Source organism: Herpailurus yagouaroundi, unplaced genomic scaffold (assembly GCF_014898765.1).
Source record: "Herpailurus yagouaroundi ecotype Mexico unplaced genomic scaffold, PumYag 246, whole genome shotgun sequence".
Classification (NCBI taxonomy): domain Eukaryota; kingdom Metazoa; phylum Chordata; class Mammalia; order Carnivora; family Felidae; genus Herpailurus; species Herpailurus yagouaroundi.
This window is the reverse complement of record NW_024412463.1, coordinates 5,067,924-5,086,948: the sequence shown is the minus strand read 5'-3', so window position 1 is coordinate 5,086,948 and position 19,025 is coordinate 5,067,924. Positions and strand designations below refer to the sequence as shown.

General features: G+C 46.6%; 1 protein-coding gene across 3 annotated transcripts in view; it reads right to left on the bottom strand.

The window, feature by feature from the left end:
* Positions 1–1,223: 1,223 nt before the first annotated feature.
* DOK5 (docking protein 5) overlaps positions 1,224–19,025 on the bottom strand; it is a 153,645-nt gene continuing 135,843 nt past the window's right edge. For all 3 annotated transcript variants that reach the window (XM_040459642.1, XM_040459641.1, XM_040459643.1), the window contains 2 exons: positions 9,539–9,659; positions 1,224–1,996 (listed from right to left, as the gene is read on the bottom strand). In XM_040459642.1, coding sequence (XP_040315576.1) covers positions 1,932–1,996; positions 9,539–9,659 — 186 coding nt within the window. In that variant the 3' untranslated portion in view covers positions 1,224–1,931. The remainder of the gene's footprint in view (positions 1,997–9,538; positions 9,660–19,025) is intronic.

The following is a 19,025-nucleotide window of genomic DNA, read 5'->3' as shown; positions in this document are numbered from 1 at the left end:
ACACAGAACACACACGCACCCCAACAAAGCACGAAGTCACTTACGTGTCCCTAACCCACCAATTAATCCTCGGCTGAATTTAACCCTCCTCCCCCTCCCAGTGTTTCCCCACCTCTGAGACAAACACATCCTAACCAGCAGTGTCCTTGGAGATCCCAACTAACTCAGATCCAACTGGGAATCTAGCTCGGCAAACTTGCATTTTAGCAGGGCCTTTGGGGTTTCACTGGTCAATCTCCCATTTTTGGAAATTATGCACGTTTCGGAGGAAGCACAAATGAAAGTGAATCTTTTTCTGGCCCTTGCTTGGTGTTGAGTAAAATTCACATCTTTCCCTAGAAAATACAGGATAGGATTTTCTAGGGAAAATAATAATTTTAGCAGGGCCTACCTCAGTACCTGGCACTGAGAAAGTATACAATCGATAATAACTTGCCTCCCCTCGTAGAAAGAATCCTATCCCCAGGATAGGAGTTTATTCAACCACCCAGTCAGTCATCACATATTTTTCAAGCATGAGCTATGTGTAAGGCACAGTTCTCGTGCCTGGGAAACAGGATTGCCATATTTAGCACAGAAAAATTCGGACCATCCCAACAAATTTCAGTCTAAGATATGCAATGAGCCATTTTTAGTGTAATGACATCTCATGCAATGTTTTGGATATACTTACACTAAAAGAACAGTCATTGTGTATCAAACTTAATCGATGCCCTACACTCTATCAAGGAACACTACTGACGACAGAGTGGTGACCGACATACACAGAACCCCGCTTCCCATGCAGTCATAGACATTCCAGCCTCGGGAGCTCCCGGGATTTAATTCCCACCTGGAAGCTCCCAGGGGGAAAGCCTGGGGACTAGAATGACCGTCTCTTCAGAGGCACATGGCCCACTGGGGACCCATTTAGCAGATGTCACTCTGTGTTACAACTGCAACTTTATTTCCTTGTCATACTCCTATGCACTTGAAGTCCTTGGTGACAGGGCCCGCATATCTCTTTATCCCTGTACCCCTGGATTCTATCTAGCACAGCATCTGGAACTGGAAGATGCTCAGTGCAGACCAGCTTCGTGAATGAGTGGGCAAACGTGTAAACGGTTGCACAGACGTCAAATGCAATGCCAGGCCACGCTCATGGCTCGTAAGGAAGATATTCACATATCTTCATAAACACTGGAAACATAAGAGAAAACCAAGTAGCCAGAATCCAAAGAACATAGGGGGTGAAGAATGTTCTTTTATTTTAAAATGTTTTTATGAAGGTACTCCAAATAAAACAAAGGCTTTTAAAAAACGGAGGTGGGTGATTGGAGGAAGATCACGCGAGAGCAACATTATAACCCCGTAGAGAATGCTAAAGGGCCCTTTGAAGATACTTCTTAACCTCACAGGTAGGAGTCAGGTCAAAGCGCTGATTTCACGTGTCGGTAATATAATAAAAAATAACTTCCAGTAGTTAACCGGAGCCGTAGCATTAATAAGTGAGGAATACAGTATCAGCAAATAACAAATAATGAAGAGCCATTTTATTGTCAGTACTGACTGTCATACAACTGAAACACTCAGAAGGGAAATCACAAGAATCCACAAAAGGATAGATTCAGAGGAAGTGGAAGGGACACAGTATCTACGATAGAAAATCATTTTGCGGCATTGACTCCTTCCTGTCCAGCTGTAAAAGGGGGAACGAGAAGTCGAAATCTATAGAGCATGTTTCAATCACGCTAAGATTTTTTAAAAAAAGAAAAAAAAAAAGAAAGAAAAAGACAAATATTGCATTGCCGTTTCCCAATAACCACACGATCAGCTGGGGACTTTCAGATTCTTTCCTTCGTGGTCTCCCTCACTGTCATCTTGCCTCCTCGAGGATCTGCGGTGGCTGACATGTCCCAGGTGCGTCCCACAACCACTCTGGGCAGCTCGTGTCAGTGCTCAGATCGGTAGGCAGGAAAAGTCTCTGTTCGATGAAGCTTCAGAGGGCTGGCAACATCTTTTCCAAAAAAAAAAAAAAGAATTTAAAACCGGCAGTTACATTTCAAGAAAGCCCCCAATCAAATTAGCTAGCGACAAGTTTCTATATAACAGAATCAAGTGATATGCAACATAGGACTTTTTTCTCCAGAGGCCACTCACAGTGATATGCAAATAAGAGTCAGGAGAGACTTCATGATTACCATATCATTTGCATGTGGTCTTTGCACTGAGCTGTGATCAGACCGCTAGCGGTGACATTCCTCCTTAATCTTTAAAATTTTTCATCAACCCCTATATTCGGGGTATTTAAAGGAAATGAGAAGAATCATAGGACTAGGAAATCTTTTGTGTAGGCACTCTTTGGAAACCTGATCAGAAATAAGGCAATATTATATTTATACTTAGGAAATTTTTTTATCAGGAGGACTCCCTAAAATCCACACAGGCTTTATTATTTCAGGTGTAGGTTCCAAACCAAGAAAAGTGAAGAAGTCAGGAAGGCAGCTCCAAGGGCCACTGTCAGCAGCCTTTGTGACCTACGGCAGGGGCTGGCCAACCTTCTCTATAAAGGGCCAGATACTAGATATTTCAGATTTTGCAGACCGTGTGGTCTCACTGCAGCTACTCAACAAAAGCGACCCGGTGAATACGTGACAAATGGGCACGGATGTCCCGCAAAACTTCGTTAACGACAACAGACAGCAGACCTGGTAGTTTGGCCGGCAGGCCACCCATCTGCCAGTCCCCTTGGACAGGGCGCTTGATTTTATACAAACGAGAGGTTTCACTGCCATCTGCTGGCTAGAGGTTTTACCACAAGCTGCGAAATTCACGCTGCGAGCTATGGAGCAGCTCTGAGCAGGAGCAGAGCCTGGGTCCGGCCCGGGTCACACAGCAACAGGGCTGCGGTTACATGGAGCACCCATGCCCCGCTGGAGAGGGAGACGCAGAACCCGAAGCAGGCTCCAGGCTCCGAGCTGTCAGCACAGAGCCCGACGCGGGGCTCGAACTCACCAACCGCGAGATCCTGACCTGAGCTAAAGTCACACGCTTCACTGACTGAGCCATCCCGGGGCCCCTAAAACAATGCTGTTTTCAAATACTGTGCCAAGCAAAAAGGTTTATGTGGCACATGGCTGAGTGTGCCCTCCAGAGCATTGTCACAATGGCCCCGACCTCCGTCGGACCTAGTCAGAACCTTTCGGACATAAGTCATGGACTCAGATATTTGCAAGCCTCAAATCAGGACCGTAAGGAAATCTATAGTCATACAGTCACTGGTACACAACAGCAGTGGTTATTATCAGAGCAGCTGGAATATTAAAACATCCCAAATCCCAAGAGATCGTTTCTTCCAACCTCCTGACCATTTTGAACACAGATTCTATTTTCTTTCCAGTACACACGTGTGCGCACGCTGTCACATAGAGAAACTGTGCTGATGAGTTTGGATGCTACGGGCTCACCTCGCTGGCTCAGTCGGTGGAATATCGGACTCTTGATCTCAGGGTCATGAGTTCAAGCCCCATGTCCGGTGCAGAGATTACTCAGTGCGTTTGAGTGCGACAGGTGAACATCCTGGTACGTCTTTGTCACAGTTTGATAAAAATTCCCAAGGGAAGCAGACGGTGCACAAACAGTATCAATGCAAAACCCAAATCAAGTACAAAGCCCTTCCCGAACCTTCATCTGTGGCTCCTTAGGCTCTAAAAGTTTGAATAAAAGGACTCAGAGTGTTCACCTGGGGTCAGATTGTAGTGAAACCCCTGCAGCTTCTATTGCGCTGGCTAACTGAACGCTGGTTTGAAAGGCAGGTGGTGGAGTCACCTGTCCCACATTTTTGCAGTTCACACAAAGATCATGAGCTGGTACCGGGCTGCAGACCCCATCTGGGCCCATGTTCTCTGGCCTGCACAGGTCATAACACATTGGCAACTGACTGTCACTATTCAAATAACTTCAAAAGTTCTGTAAAGGTGCCGATTTCTCTGTTCTCCTGTAAAACTGGAAAACACACCGGGCCCGTCTTCTGCCCCAGGGTCCCTGTGATTCACCAGGGACCATCCCACACCCACCTGTGCCCTGTCCTGCTGTTTGCGCGTCCTCCCTGGCCCAGAGAGACATGAGAGTTCGAGACCTTCATTTATTTGTTGCCTTTTGACACGTGTTCAGATATTAACTACCTTTTCTTAACCGATGCACAAACCACGTATGTGACTACGTTAGAATTAAGATGGAAAAAAACAATGCTGACTTGCCACTTGCTCTGGGAACCTACATCCTTAAATAGGTAAATCGCACGGGCTGGAATCAATCCTCTGGACGACCTGTTTCCATCGTATGGTATGTGCCTTGGAAACGGTCATGGCGGCAGGATTTCTTCTCCCGGGTAAGAATATATGAGAAAAGAAAGGAGCTTTAATGCCAGTCCCTCCCTCCACTAGCCACGCGTGTGGCTTAAGCAAGTACTTGGCCTCTAAGGGTCTCGGGTTCCGCGGTGACTGAAATGGAGAACACAGTCCTCCATTTGGCTCTTGCCAAATCAAACTGCTGCCGGGAGAACCAGATGAGGCAACATGCCGGATGCCGGTAGGGTGTGACGCAAACATTTGGTGCCAATCTGTGACTTCCTGAAATAACTGAAAGTCAAATCTGATAAATGAGTTGCATGCCTATGTTTTCCTTGGTTTTAAACAAGTGCTGCTACCGTTCAAGGCAATTCAGCAAAAGGATTCGGGAGACATTGAGTCATGGAGCCCCTCTGGAGGGAGGCTAAAGATTCCCAGGAGGGTAACTTGGAGGTGAAGGGCACCCACGGAGGCTGATTCACCTGCTGTCTCCTACCGCCCCTGAGGCACCAGCCACGCCGCTTCCATTTTGGTCTCTGCCCCGGCTCATTTCTGTCTCAGGACCTTTGCACTTGCTGAACTCCCTATGGAGAATCTTTTCCCGGGACTGCAGAATGGCTGCTTTTCCTCAGACTGCAGGTCTTGAGGTAATGCTATGGGCCCCTGTGACAGATGCCCTACCTAAAGAAGCCCCTCTTGTCTTCTGATCGTTCCCAGACCAATAACTCTGCTTCACCGCTCTCCATGACAGATAACATTTCTTTTCAATGTGACCAAATTTGATATTAAATACATTTGTGTAATTATTGCCCGTGACTCCGTTAGGCTTTCGGCTTTAGGACGGCAGAAGCATGCCTGTCTAGCAGCCTGTGTGTCCCCGTCACCTAGCACAGTGCTTGGCATAGAGCAATGCTCCAAGAACACTCACCAACTGAACGAGAGAGTGAGTGGGTGAATGAATAGAGAAACAAAGACCTCACCTACCAGTTGGGTGACCTTGGACCTCACTACTAACCCTTCAAATTCTTAGTTGCTTAGTTGCAGACGAGAATAATATACTCTCGCATGGCTGTTTTAAGGACTGAGATCGTGTATGATAAGAACTCAGTGCAAAGCCTTCAATACAGCAGGCCTTCAAGAAAGGGTATCTTTATAAAAAAAATACTCATTCAGTATGTCGCGTCTGCCTTGTGAGGAACAAATCTAGCACTTGACTGGTGGTATATTAATGTTCGCTTACATAAAAAAGGAGAGAAGAGGCTTCACGTTCAAATAAGATTGCCGAGCCCTGGTTTCAACAAGATTAAACAGACTCTTCATGGCAGGACATCTCAAAATCTTGAAAATAGTGACTGGCATTCTTAATCTCTAAAAAAGGAGAATGTCCCTGAACATGTAGCATTTTCCCCAAACTTACTGCACCACAGCACTAGTTTGGGAAAGGGCTATCTCCACCCGGGTGAGTACTCCACAGACCACAATTGGGAAAACACCATTCTGTGGTTCTGTTATGCGACGCACTCCTGAAAGAATCCTGCGCACCCAGCGTTCAACTTGCTAAATGCTTCTCTTTCTTAAATTTCTTCCAGTGTTCATGATAAACCTCTTTTACATGTTGATTTTGTACATGCTCAACCCTAGAAGGGAATTTCTATGTGAAAATTAGAAATGGGGCAGGAGAAGCAGTGATTGTGGATTAAATATGGCTTCATACGCCCAGCATGGGTCAAAGTCAGCACCTCTTCCCCACCTAAGACAGCAAGGATAAGAGAACAATTCCAAAACCAACCAGCAGGTGGCTCTGTAGGACTAAATTCGGAGAGGAAATGGCAAATTCTCCAACCTGACGGGCAAATTCTCCCATAAGGGTCTAGGTGCTTTCCAAGACTGACCTCCCGACCACAGGAAAAGTCATCCTGACATATGTCCAGGCAAATGAGCCGGCCAGAGGAATCACAGCTCATAAGAACCATCAAAACAAGAAGAAATGATGTGCCATGTAACCTCAGGCAACAGGGTAATGGTGTCATGATTTTTTCCCCCCAGTTTCAGCTTTAATCCAGGGATGGGAGAAAGGGAAGGAGGAAGATGGGAGGAAGAGGTGAAACGATAGATGAACTCATCCTATTTTTCACGTAACTGACCACCTTGGAGAAGCAAGATCAAGTTTAGGCAGTCTGAGAGAAAAAACAATTTAAGGTAACACATTACTGGTAAACTGAGTCCCACACTACACACAGACCATATGTTGGTACTGTATCTCAGAGAGTAGTGGTGACTCAAAGATAAAATAGACACATTGACACAGAACCCGCAGGCGAAGAAATCTCTCAGTGAACATTGGTACAAACGAAGTATCAAAACAAAACACTTGTAACGGAAGTATGTGAAAGCAAACAGGCTGCTCGAGTAACTGTTACAAAAACACAAAGCCAAAAAACCCCAAATAATTCTGAAGCAGTTGCAATGCCACTTTCACCCACACAGATAGTATAAGATAGCAGGATATTTCACCAAGTACGCCACACAGGAAAACTGCAAGAACTCAAACGGAAATGTGTGTGTTCAGTGAAGATCATACTATGTAACAAAAAGCGGGCAACGGAAGTTTTAACTATCATCTTCAAAACCCTATAGGTTATCAATACAAAGCTGGATAATCTGCTCTGTGTGCAGAAAATCTGCGGTATTCATTCTCATGACTGGCATCAATTTCATTAGAAGCCAAGCCATCACTATCTTCAAATTGCTGTTTTGTAACTACGATTCCTGGGTTCCCTTGAAAAACCTATACCAAGAAATTTGAACCTAATTTTACAGTAATACCTCGTTACTTTTGAGTGATGGAGGATGGGGATAATTAATAATAAACCTAATAATAAAGGGAATAAACCCAAGTTTAATTGCGACGAGTTGTTGGATTTGCGGCATGCTGGTTTTGATACAAAATAACGGGAACTTCTCAAAGAATGCAAACTTCTTTCTTTGCTGTGATGCCTTGTATTGTTCTGCTCTGCTTCCAGAGGTAGCATTATCACTATCATCTATTATTTTGGAATTAGTGGATTACTCGTCTTTGACAATCATCCCAGACCCATGAGCGGAGCATGGCCCTCCAACCATAATACGGGCTTTTTGCACGCAAGTAAATTTGTAAATTTTGTTGCCGTTGAAAAAAAATGTGTCTGTATCCTGTAAATAAAGCCATTTTCTTCATAGCAACCAGATGCAGACATTGTTGGAATACTCGTGTATACTCTAAGAGCATACTAACAGTGGGTAACAGCATCTACAACATCCTCTTTTAACCTAAAAAGATGTTTTAAAGTATTATTACACAATCAGGGTCCTGATAAGACCCTTGGGCTTTATCCTTTCTGATGAATGACTATTCATTTTGGTCAAGGATAGTTAGATTAAAGATAGAAAGGTGAGTATGTTCTATGTTCCGAGGATTCTTAAGCTCTGGGATGTTCACTAATAAATACTAAAACTTCCAACACATCCCAAGTGTTCAGGACGTCCTCACTCTCAGCGCATCTTTGCAAACACACTAATCTAGGGAAACCCCGAGATACATCAACTTTGATGCAAACTGACTTCTCAAATTACCACACTGTATCGCAAGAACTAAGATCGCCTCCCAATTTCCTCCCTATGAAGCCTACATCACTTTGGTTCTCGACTCTATTTTACATCCAGGCACATAGAATCTAAAAAGATATCCTTTTTTTGGGTAAAGATCCTCCTGGCAAGGGTAGGGAAAGTCAAGTTCCAAAGCAATTCAATAGCTCTGTGTACATGTACGTTATGCATACTTCTTTCAAACTTTCAATAATTGCTATTTATCTATCGTATTTTAAAAATACATATAGCCAGTTGCTATAATAGTATGAAGGCAGTAAAATACAATTTTCTTTACAAAAATAAAATTTAAGTAGAAGAGATGGCAAAAAATGGAGTATAAGAGGTGTGCTAGGAGAAAAATGCTCATGACGTAATTCCAATATTGAAGAAATTTCTGAACATGATATGGGAACAATGGTGTTTCTGACAACCTGATCTAACCCAACCCTCTCTCTGTGGGTATGTTCTGGAAAGTAAGCACAGTGACAGGGCAGTCACTCACATAGGCACTCGGGATATGGCCACTCGGGAAGGATGAGTGATGACGAAACAGCGCCATTTACGGCCGAGGCCACTTGTCTTCTGTGGTCATTCATTCATCCTTACATCCATTTATTCAGCCCATTTCTGCACACGAACTAGGTGCCGTCGAGCACACGCCCTTCAATGTTCTGGGATTTTCCAGCTCATCATGGAAAGTTCTTCACAGGGACCCCTCCACATAGACCTGTTTACTTTTTAGAAGTATGTAGGGGCACCTGGGTGGCTCAGTCATTAAGTGTCTGACTTCAGCTTAGGTCATGATCCCATGGTTCATGGGTTCGACCCCGTGTCGGGCTCTCTGCTGTCTGCACAGAGTCTCTTTGGATCCTCTGCCTCCTCCTCTTTCTGCCCCTCCCCTACTGGTTCTCTCTCTCTCTCTCTCTCTCTCTCTAAGTAAATAAAATAAACCTAAAAAGCTCCATATGCACCAGGTATTCTTATATACTATAAAACATAAAAACTACATTTGAAAAGATAAGAAATGTCTGATTTTTTTTCCCCCTAATTGCTCCCATTGTCCCCTCCCTGGATTATTCTGTATCCTGCTTCTAAGACCACTTTCCGGAAGACAGGATGTGTTGAGATGTGCTGAGAGTGCCGGCAGAACTAGAACCCAGGACCCGGACCCCGGTGCGTCCCTTTGCAGCAGCACATGGTTGCAAAGCTCGGGCCCTCGTGAGAGTCGCCTGGAGGGCTTGATGACACACAGACGGCTGGGCCCTGACCTCACAGCTCCCGATTCTGCAGGTCCCGGGAGCAGCCTGCAAATCTGCACGCTAGCAAGCTCCTGAGGGATGCTGATGCCGTTCGCGCTCAGCACCCTAGACCACCTCTCGCAGCGTGGACGCCAGCCCTCTTGCCCACACGGACCTCTGGGGTCGAGGGCCCAAGACTCTGCGCGGTGACAGAGTAGCGCCCAGCAGTGAGGCCTCGACGGGGGCCCCGGCTCGGGAAGGAAGCGGGCAGCCGGCCCGGCCGAGCCCCCTGCGCAGAGGGGGGCTGCCTCTCTCTGCACCGCCTGCCCCCGGCCCCGCGCTTACCTTGCAGGCGGCAGAGCTGCCCCGCGCTGTGCTGACGCGTGATGTGCTGCCAGTAGGCGCTGCGGGGCAGAGGCGCCATGGTGCTCAGCGAGGCAGCCCGCTGGCTCATCTTCATCTGGAGCTGCAGCGAAGAGAAGAAAACGGAGCGTCAGCGACCCCGGGGCTGGAAACCACCTGGCAGAGAGCCGGAGGGCTGGCGGTCAGGACCATGGACAGCTGGCGGGCAAATCAGCGAGGGCTTCCCGGTGGGGGCCACGGCTACTGTTTTTGCCTACTGAACAGCATCGCTTCTTCACCCTGCTGGCAACGGCGTGTCCCTTTTCCTCTGGGGAACCTCCCTCCGCCTCAGCTCAATCCATCTAGTTACACGGCGGAGACCTCACCATTGATTCTTGGGGTGGTCTGGTGACCCAAGCCAGGACAAGAAGACACAACCCCTGGGAACATTTATCAGCACTTTTGCAAAGAGAGCATCAGTAGAGGTGAAGCCAAGCGTTTTTGCCTGCTTTGTTCACAGCTTTCTCCCCCAGGTCTAGAATGTCTCCTGGCAGATGGTAGGTGCACGATAATGCGTGTTGCGTTGAATGAATGGCTTCCTTGGGAGGTTGCTGAGGACAGGAGACAGGACAGAAAGAAGCCTGTCTTGGAATAATGAAGAGAGAGTGTGCCAGCCAATGAGCTGATTCAGAGGAAGACAGCCAAGAAAAGGGGGTGACCTTGGACCCCACGTGAACCTGGAAACTAACCGTGGACTTCTCAGTGATAGGAACCAATTATCTCTTCTCAGTTCAAGCTGATTTGAATTCGGTATTCTGTCCCCAGCATCAGAACAAAACGCTGTCTGCTTCCAGGCACCTGATACCTTGTTCCAGATACCAAGGGAGGAAAAGGGGAAGCCGGGGCTCTTGGTCCAGGTCCTGGGGAGTCATCAGTGGCCTGTCTGACACACTGGGGAACTGACCTTACAAGGGAAGTTTCAGAGAGAAGGTGGCCCAGAGGGACGGGTAGGAGTGGAGTAGGAGGACAGGTGCACGGGGACAACAAGCTGGAAGGGCAGGAGTGGGATGGGAGGCAGTCCTCAGCCACCCTCTCATCTCAGCCCAGGTTTCAATGCAATCACGCATAGTTTTATTACACATTAATAGAAGAAGTGACTATTCGAATGTTTGATTTCCTGGAGTTGCCTGGCTATCAAATAACCCACCTCAGTCTCATAAGTGTGCCCAGAAACACACAGATTTGCACAAGGGTACGCGGCAGGACATGATTTGCAAGCATGCAGAACTGGAGGCAGCTGGAGCCTCCACCACTGAAGACTGGTTAATTGAGCTGAGACACGACGGTGTACTAGACAACTGGGAACCAGAGGAAGGGAGATCAACTCAAAGGGGACATTTGTACGTCGTGTCATGAAGGAACCGGTGAGTTGCAGACCACTGTTTTCTAGCGGCATGTCATTTTAACTGCTCATATGAGAGGCAGTTACATTAAATGCCTGCCCACTGGACCTGCTCGGCACTTGCCTAGCACAAACCAGGTACAGGAAAACATGGAGAGTAGTATTATCATTATGAATTACAAGGTCCATTTAAAGACTTCAAAAAAATTTTTTAAGCTTATCTATTTAGTTTGAGAGAGAGACACACAGAGAGGGGCAGAGAGGGAGAGCGAAAGCATCACGAGCAGGCTCTGCACTCTCAGCGCACAGCCCAACGTGGGCCTTGCCCTCGTGAACTGTGAGATCATGACCTGAGCCAAAATCAAGAGTCAGACGCTTAACTGATCGAACCACTCAGGCAGCCCCTAGGGATTATTATTATTTTTTTTTTTTTTAAAGAAAACTCTCCACTCTGCACACCTCATCAGCATGGGACATCCAGCCCTAACATCTGTCCGTCCATTCAGTGAAGTGAAAGCAAGAGGAGGCTTCATACTCTGGAGACCAAAACTCATTGTAGTCAATGAGACTGAACTTGAGAAGAGATTATCACCACTTATTCCGGAGGTAATTTAATTTATACGTGCTGCATTTACATGCCATGGATTGAATTCTCAGTCCTATCACAATAGGACAATTCCAGAATGTGTCCCCTGGTAGACTCTGACCGCACCAGGTTTCATGGGTACGTTTTTTCCTACACATATCCTGTTAGACCAAAAGGGCAAAGAGCCAAGAAAAAAGCTGATAGAAAAGTTCTAGTGTGGTGGTTTCTCTATTTCTGTACACGTGGACGTCTCAAAGCTTACGAGCAAGAGCCAAAAGCAAGCAGAAACCTATTGATAAGTGACTGCTGGTGACATTCAACCTCATTTACATGGAATGAAAAAAAATACATAAATAAAGGGAGGAAAAGACCTGGATTTCCAAGGTACTGATTACTGGATTTTTCCTAATAAAAAGAGATCACAGTTGATATTATAAAAAATGTAATATAAAGGAAACATTTGGGAAAATTCTGTCGCTTCAAATTATTCACTACAGTACTGTGAATATACACCTGCAGGCAGCATGATTTGACTATATTTTTAGAAAGCTTATCTAGGAACAAGAATGCAATGACACCAACATCATGTTTCATGGAGAACATTACAAAGCCTGGCTTTCTATTTCTTCCTCAACCCTCTGAAAGATTACCATGGTTTATGAAAGGGGCATTTTCATGGTCTCCAGAGAAAAAAGATGAAAAAAAAAAGTCTTATTTAACAATGCAATTCTTTAAGGGGAGAAGTCATTTGGTGATATGTCTATCAGGAAAGTTCCTGCCCTCATTCCTTACTGCTGCAAGGTATGCTGAGCCTTGATCTCAACACCCAGTGCAGGGGGCATGAATGGATGCTCATATGTACGGCAGGCGGAAGTGGAAAGTAGCACTACATTTTTGGAGGAGTTAAAATTGGGTCGTTTCAAGTGTCTGGAGAGAATGATTGTATTCGTTCCCCCCTTTTTTTTTTTCAAACTTTTATATAGTTTGATGTTTTCCTTTTACAAAAATCATAGTAGTTTCACAGTAAGAAGTAAAAAATAAAAATTACCCCGAGCCATAAAAATTTAAAGTATAGCTATTTCTTCTATAGCGTAACATGGATGTTTCTGGAAAAACCTCCCCATCTGCAAAACTGCTAGGAAAATCGGTTTATGCGAAGATCCCTCAAAACGTCCTGCCGTTTTCGAACCAGAGTCCTCGCTACTCCGAGGGGCAGCTTGGAGGCTGGAGGCCACGCAAGGGTTATTAAAGAAACACGGAAAAACATTTGGTTAGAAATGTTGTATTCAGAAGGCTGGGCTATAGAGATGGAACGCAGGCTCTACCCAAAAGGTGGACGTGGCTGGACGTGTGGCCACGTGAACAAGACATATGGCAAGGTGGGGATGCACCTCTCTGCCTGGGGCCTTCGGTGCCTCTGCTCGTTTCTTTTCTTTCTTTCTTTTCTGTTTATTTACTTTCAGAGAGAGAGAGAGAGAGAGCAAGAGTGCATGAGCAGGGGACGGGGAGGGAGGGAGTGAGAGGGAAGGGGAGAGAGAGAGAATCCCAAGCAGGCTCCACACTGACAGCGCAGAGCCTGATGCAGGACTCAAACCCAGGTACCGCGAGATCATGACCTGAGCCGAAATCAAGAGTCGGATGCTTAACTGACTGAGCTGCCCAGGTGCCCCCCACCTCTGCTCATTTCTTATCTTCTTACATTGTAGCTGGAAGAGGCTGTGTCTGTGCAGTAGTTTATTGAGGGCTCTCCCCCTTTCCCATTAAAGGTTACAATACCACTCCTGCTGTTCTGGGCTTTCCTTGCCTAGAAAAAAAGTGTTTTTTGTACCAACATACTTTGATATTAGAATGAATCATTCTCCAGTTTATCAAATGCATCTGAGCTCACCGTGGATACAGAAATGGTGCTTTAAGAAGAACCAGATACCGTTTCTGACGGTCTTGTTCCCAGTTTTCCATTAAATAGGTATCCTTGAACTCTTTATTAAAAAAAAATTATCCAAATCATCCATTTTTCATCCTGCAACTATTAGGAAAATTTAATACAGTCGAGGAATATCAAAGCACAGGAATATCTAGCCCAGTCTGTGTTCACAAGCCAAAACACTAAGACCCGGGCTCACACAGCAAGGTAGCAGCCAGTACCTGCTTCCCAGGACCTGAGTCTCAGGACCTTCTGACAGGCGCCTATTTGGTTCTTTATTCAAGTTCAAGGTTAGTTAAATTCCAACTGCCTCTTAAAACCACGGCTGCCAAAATGGGGAACAGCCTTTACATGTGCTCATAAACGTTTGTCTGATTTTTCCAGAGCTTACGAGGTTTGGCCGCCTGATCAATAAATGGAAAGTACATTTATTCGGCTTGTCAACAAATACTTGTTGATTTTAAGGCACAGTCTATAATCTCAAGGAATTTTTGTCCAAGACATTACAATAAGGGCTAAGATAGAGGACGTCTGAGAAAGGAAAGAAAGGGGCATAAAAATCTGAGCAGTAGGTAGGGGTGCCTGGGTGGCTCAGTTGGTTAAGCGTCTGACTTTGGCTCAGGTCATGATCTCATGGTTCGTGATTTTGAGCCCCGTGTCGGGCTCGGTGCTGACAGCTCAGAGCCTGGAGCCTGCTTCAGATTCTGTGTGTCCCTCCCCTGCTCATGCTCTGTCTCTCTCTCTCTCTCAAAAATAAATAAACATAAAAAAATTTTAGGGGCGCCTGGGTGGCTCGGTCGGTCAAGCATCCGACTTTGGCTCAGGTCATGATCTCGCGGTCCGTGGGTTCGAGCCCCGCGTCGGGCTCTGTGCTGACAGTTCGGAGCCTGGAGCCTGCTTCGGATTCTGTGTGTCCCTCTCTCTCTGCCCCTCCCCCACTCGTGCTCTGTCTCTCTCTCTCTCTCTCAAATAAATAAAAATTAAAAAAAAAAAATTCTGAGCAGCGGGAGTGCCCACAGGAAGCAGTCAGAGAGGAATTCCTCGGGGAGCTACCACCCACACAATCTAATCCCCAGTAATCTCCCCCGGGTCACTGAGATTCACCGCATTCTTAGTACATCTCCCAGACTACCTCAGTCCACAGAAGGGCTGCAGGATGTCTGAGGTCACACTAGGCATCCTTAGCTGCTGCTTCTAAATGTTAGGCTCTTGAGAGGCCTGGATGTCTGCCACACTAGCAGATCTGGGAATGATACGCCCCATGCACAGGGAACAATGCATGTGGTCAGTGCAAGGCAGTCATGCGTACAGCTTGAAGAAGGCAGGGTGCATATATACCCAAGACTCGTTAGAAGATCAGTGGCTAGGGGCGCCTGGGGGACTCAGCCAGTTAAGCATCCTACTCTTGATTCTGGCTCAGGTCAAGATCTCACGGTCGTGGGACTGAGCCCCACAGTGGATTCTGCGCAGACAGTGTGGAGCCTGCTTGGGATTCTCTCTCTCCTTCTCTCTCTGCTCCTCCCCCACGCTCTCTCTCTCAAAATAAATACACTTAAAAAAAAAAAAAAAAGAACGGCTAAAAACCAGAATTTTAGAACCAGGAGAGAATTTTGTCATTTGTTTTGTTCACTGATGTATTCTCAGCTCTCAGAACAGCGCCTGGTAAACAAGGTTAACAGTGGATGCTGGGTAAACACTTGCGGACGGAAGAATGGGTCCAATCCATGATGCGGTAGGGCTGGCTCGAACCAGCTTGCAAAAGCCAACTCGTGCATTTTCAGGCATTTTGAGAGCTGGCCGTTAAATACAGCCATCAGTAAGAATTACATTACATAACCTTACAGTGAAATAAATTAGATATAAATCACGTCCACAAGTGTATACACGTTATTCGAGTCGTAACACAGGTGTGACTGAAAACTCACCAGCTTCTGATTATTTTACTGTCATCTGTGATCTGAGGTTATCTGAGACTGTTACATCCACTTGGGAGACAGGCTAAAACAGTATGCTTCTGTGAATCACTTCCCAATTCTGTGCACCCATGCGTGCATGTGTTATTAAACGTTTGCCCGCACGTGAGCGAGTCCCACCCCAAGCATGAAAGGAGGGCCCGAGGACAAACGGGCTGTGTGTGGTGTGTGTGTGCCTCATCTCCTCACTTCTCTCACCTGGTTCATGCCTACCTTGCCTTCAGGAGTCAGCTCAGGGACCCTCAACATTTTCCTGACATCTCCTCCCTTAACGGCATCAAGTGCTCCTTCCAGACATCTCATGATCTGCTCTGATTTCCAGCATTTCATTGTTTTGTTGATAGCTGCTCGACTACCCCACCTCTACTGTAGACCGTAAACTCCTGGAAGGTGGTAAGTATTTTAGCTCCATACCCCCAGCATCTCACGGAGGCCTCCAGCAGCTTCACAAATACAGAATGGATGAATGAGTGGATGAACGAGTGGGTGGACGGACGGATGGATGGATGGACGCACGAACCCCGCTTTTGCCCAGGAAGCAGGGACTAGTTCTCCGAAAGCAATCCGAATCAACCCAGGATATGAGAAGCACTGTTAGCCCAAGGCTGCCTGCTGAAGCCCCAGGTCCAGGTTAAATTAACACGCTTTCACTGGCTGTGGGGGACATGGTAATAAGACTCTGCTTCCTGCCACTTTGCTATTCAAGTGACGAGCAGAAGCAAGGCCTCGGGGAAAGACCTGCCTATGTGCAGATGCACAATTGGCCAGGATAGTCCAGCAGCAGGTGAGTTCAGCTCTACACATTTATTCATTCTATTAGCAGTGTTAGCTCAAGATCCCACCAGGGAAGAAAGTCAGGCTTCGGGAAAGTCAAGCAAATGCCCTCTTATACTTCAACAACTCAAACTTTCTCCCTCAACAGCAGGGATGCACAGGGGTCTCTCCTGCCCCAGCCTAAGAGTGCTGATGCTGTCCAGTGGCCGGAAATACTCAACCAATCAACAGTGGTAACCGATCGGCTTTCGAAGGCACAAAAGCACTGTTGCCGGGAACAGAGAAGGGCCGTGGAGTCAGAGAGGGTGCTCCAGTTCAGGCTGTGCTCCGCAGGGACCCTGTGATATGGGACACATCCTCCTCTTGTTTGAGCCTCAGGGTGTCCTTTCTCATAGAACTTCGCTTTTAATGAGACGAAGAAACGAAACACAAAAAACACCATCAGACTGCCACGAAAAAGAACGAGGTCCTGGTACCTGCTACCACGTGGATGAACCTGAAAACAGGAAGCCGGGGGAATAAAGCCAGTTGCAAAAGGCCATACATTGTATGAGTTCATTTACGTGAAATGTCCAGAACAGGCAAGTCCAGAGAGAAAGAGAAAACAAATTAGTGGTTGCCTACAGCTGTGCAGGGGATGGCTAAAGGTGGTGGGTTTCCTTTGGGGGTGATGAAAATATTCCGGATTGATTGTGGTGATGGATACAACTCCATGAATGTATTGGGACCATGAAATTGTGTAGTTGAAAGGGGGTATTGTATGGTATGTGAATTGTATCTCTGTAAGCTTTCATCACAACAATAAAATCAGATAGTAGTATGTGCTATGCAGATTATTAAAAAAAATGCATGATTGGGGCACCTGGGTAGCTCAGTTGGTTGAGCGTCTGACTCTTAATTTCAGCTCAGGTCGTGATCCCTCAAGTTGTGGGATCGAGCCCCGTGTCAGGCTCTGATCTCAGCGTGGAGCCTGCTTGTGATTCTCTCCCTCTCTCTCTGCCCCTCTCCTCTGCTTGTGCTCGCTCTCTCTCTTCTAAAAAAAAAAGGCATGATATCATAAGTTAGTGGGTGGCTACTTCTGGCCAATCAGTCCCAGGGGAAGCGACATTTAAACTTGAGTGACAAACAGCCCAAGCACGGTCCCCCATCATTATCATGGTCAACAACCCAGACAGGTCCTTTCAAAATCTCCCCGAGACGCTCACAGTGAGGGAAATGCTGATGGCCAAGGCCCTTCCCTCATAATGATGGGCAAATCATATCAACCCTCTCGGGAGAGAAACAATTCTAATGATCGCTATTTATAGCTTCTCAGTGAGAAAAACAAACACCACCCCCCCCCCCAAAAAAAACCTGTCCTCCACGCCATCAACCCCAGTTTTGGTTTCCATATTCTTCATGTGGTTTGGCCCAAGACTTGTGGCTCTGTGCACCTCTTTTCCGAGGGTGAGAACCACAGCACAGAGCAGCGGTGGGTGTCAGCCGAGACACTCCGCCATATCGCCCTTCTCTGGAGTCCAACCGTTTTACAGCAGAGCACCGTGTGGCTCGAAATGGAACAGCATGACAGGACGTATCTACGTGCTCCGGGGTGGACCATAAGCACCAGATGCCGCGTCCGTGACATCCGTCTGGAGCCGTTTGCAAACAGGCCTGCGTCATCACAACGGCAGGCTGGCGCTTCGAGGACTCCTCCCAACCTCCCCGGACTCTTCCACCTGCACCGGGTTGCTCCTGACAGTAACCGGAGCAGTTTTCCACTAGCAACGCTGCAGATGCAAATCATTTCGCCATTTTCCACCTACCGAACCGGGTCCCCGAAGGGATGGAACCAGGACACCGGTTCTGACAATGAGATTCAGCTGTGAGTCAGAGCTACCTCTGCGCCAGACCGTCTGCTCGACCTGACAGACTCCCAAAGCTCACGCGGTTCTGATAACACCCTCGGTTCAAGTATACACAAACCCACCTACTTTCTATGGGTATTTTAAGCACAAAGTGTGGGCAAAGTGGAGTCAGAGGGACAACTCGAGAGAGAAAAGGTAAAACTGAACCTCAGTGCCTCTTTTATCCTGCTCAGTGCTCAGCCCTGTTCACGCTACCCTCCGTGTTCATTGACATTCTCCGCCTTCGCGAACTACGACGCCTTCTTGTTCTGCCTACTTGGTCTCCTGTGAGAAGAATATTTGAAAATATGCTCCACCTAGGCTTTCCTGGCCCTGGGGCAACAGTTCTCCCACCTTAGCAAGCCAAAAAATCATCTGGAGGGTTCGTTCAAAGGCAGATTCCTGGGCCCCCCTGACCAGGAATTTGCATTTCTACCAAGTTTCCAGATGGTTCTGATCTTACTGGTCCAGGGACGTCACTTGGAGAACCATTGCTCTGTGTCCTTTGGACCAATCATTCAGGGAAAAAGAAATAAACAAATAAAATTTTTTTTTCTACCGCGGTTAAGAACCCAAACCTGGCCAAAACCAGGGTTAAAGTCTGGAATCTGCCACTAATAACTGCATGACTATAGGCGAGTTATTTAACCTCCTTTATTCCTTAATATCTCATGAGTAAAGAAGAGAGAAAACAGCTTCTACCTTACAGGTAATTTTAAGAACATACATGACTTAACGGTGGGGTTCCCTAAATTGAGCAATACTGTCATTAACCCTGTGTCAATCAAAATACTGTCTTTAGCAAGAGTTTCTAAAAAAGGTCCTAGGAGGAACAGTCACATCTTCTTCTTAAACCTAAACATTTGATATTGGATTGTTCCTGGCTTGAGGACAGAAGCTTTAAGAAGTTTTCGGGAAACAACAGGAAAAGGCCACCCAATTAAA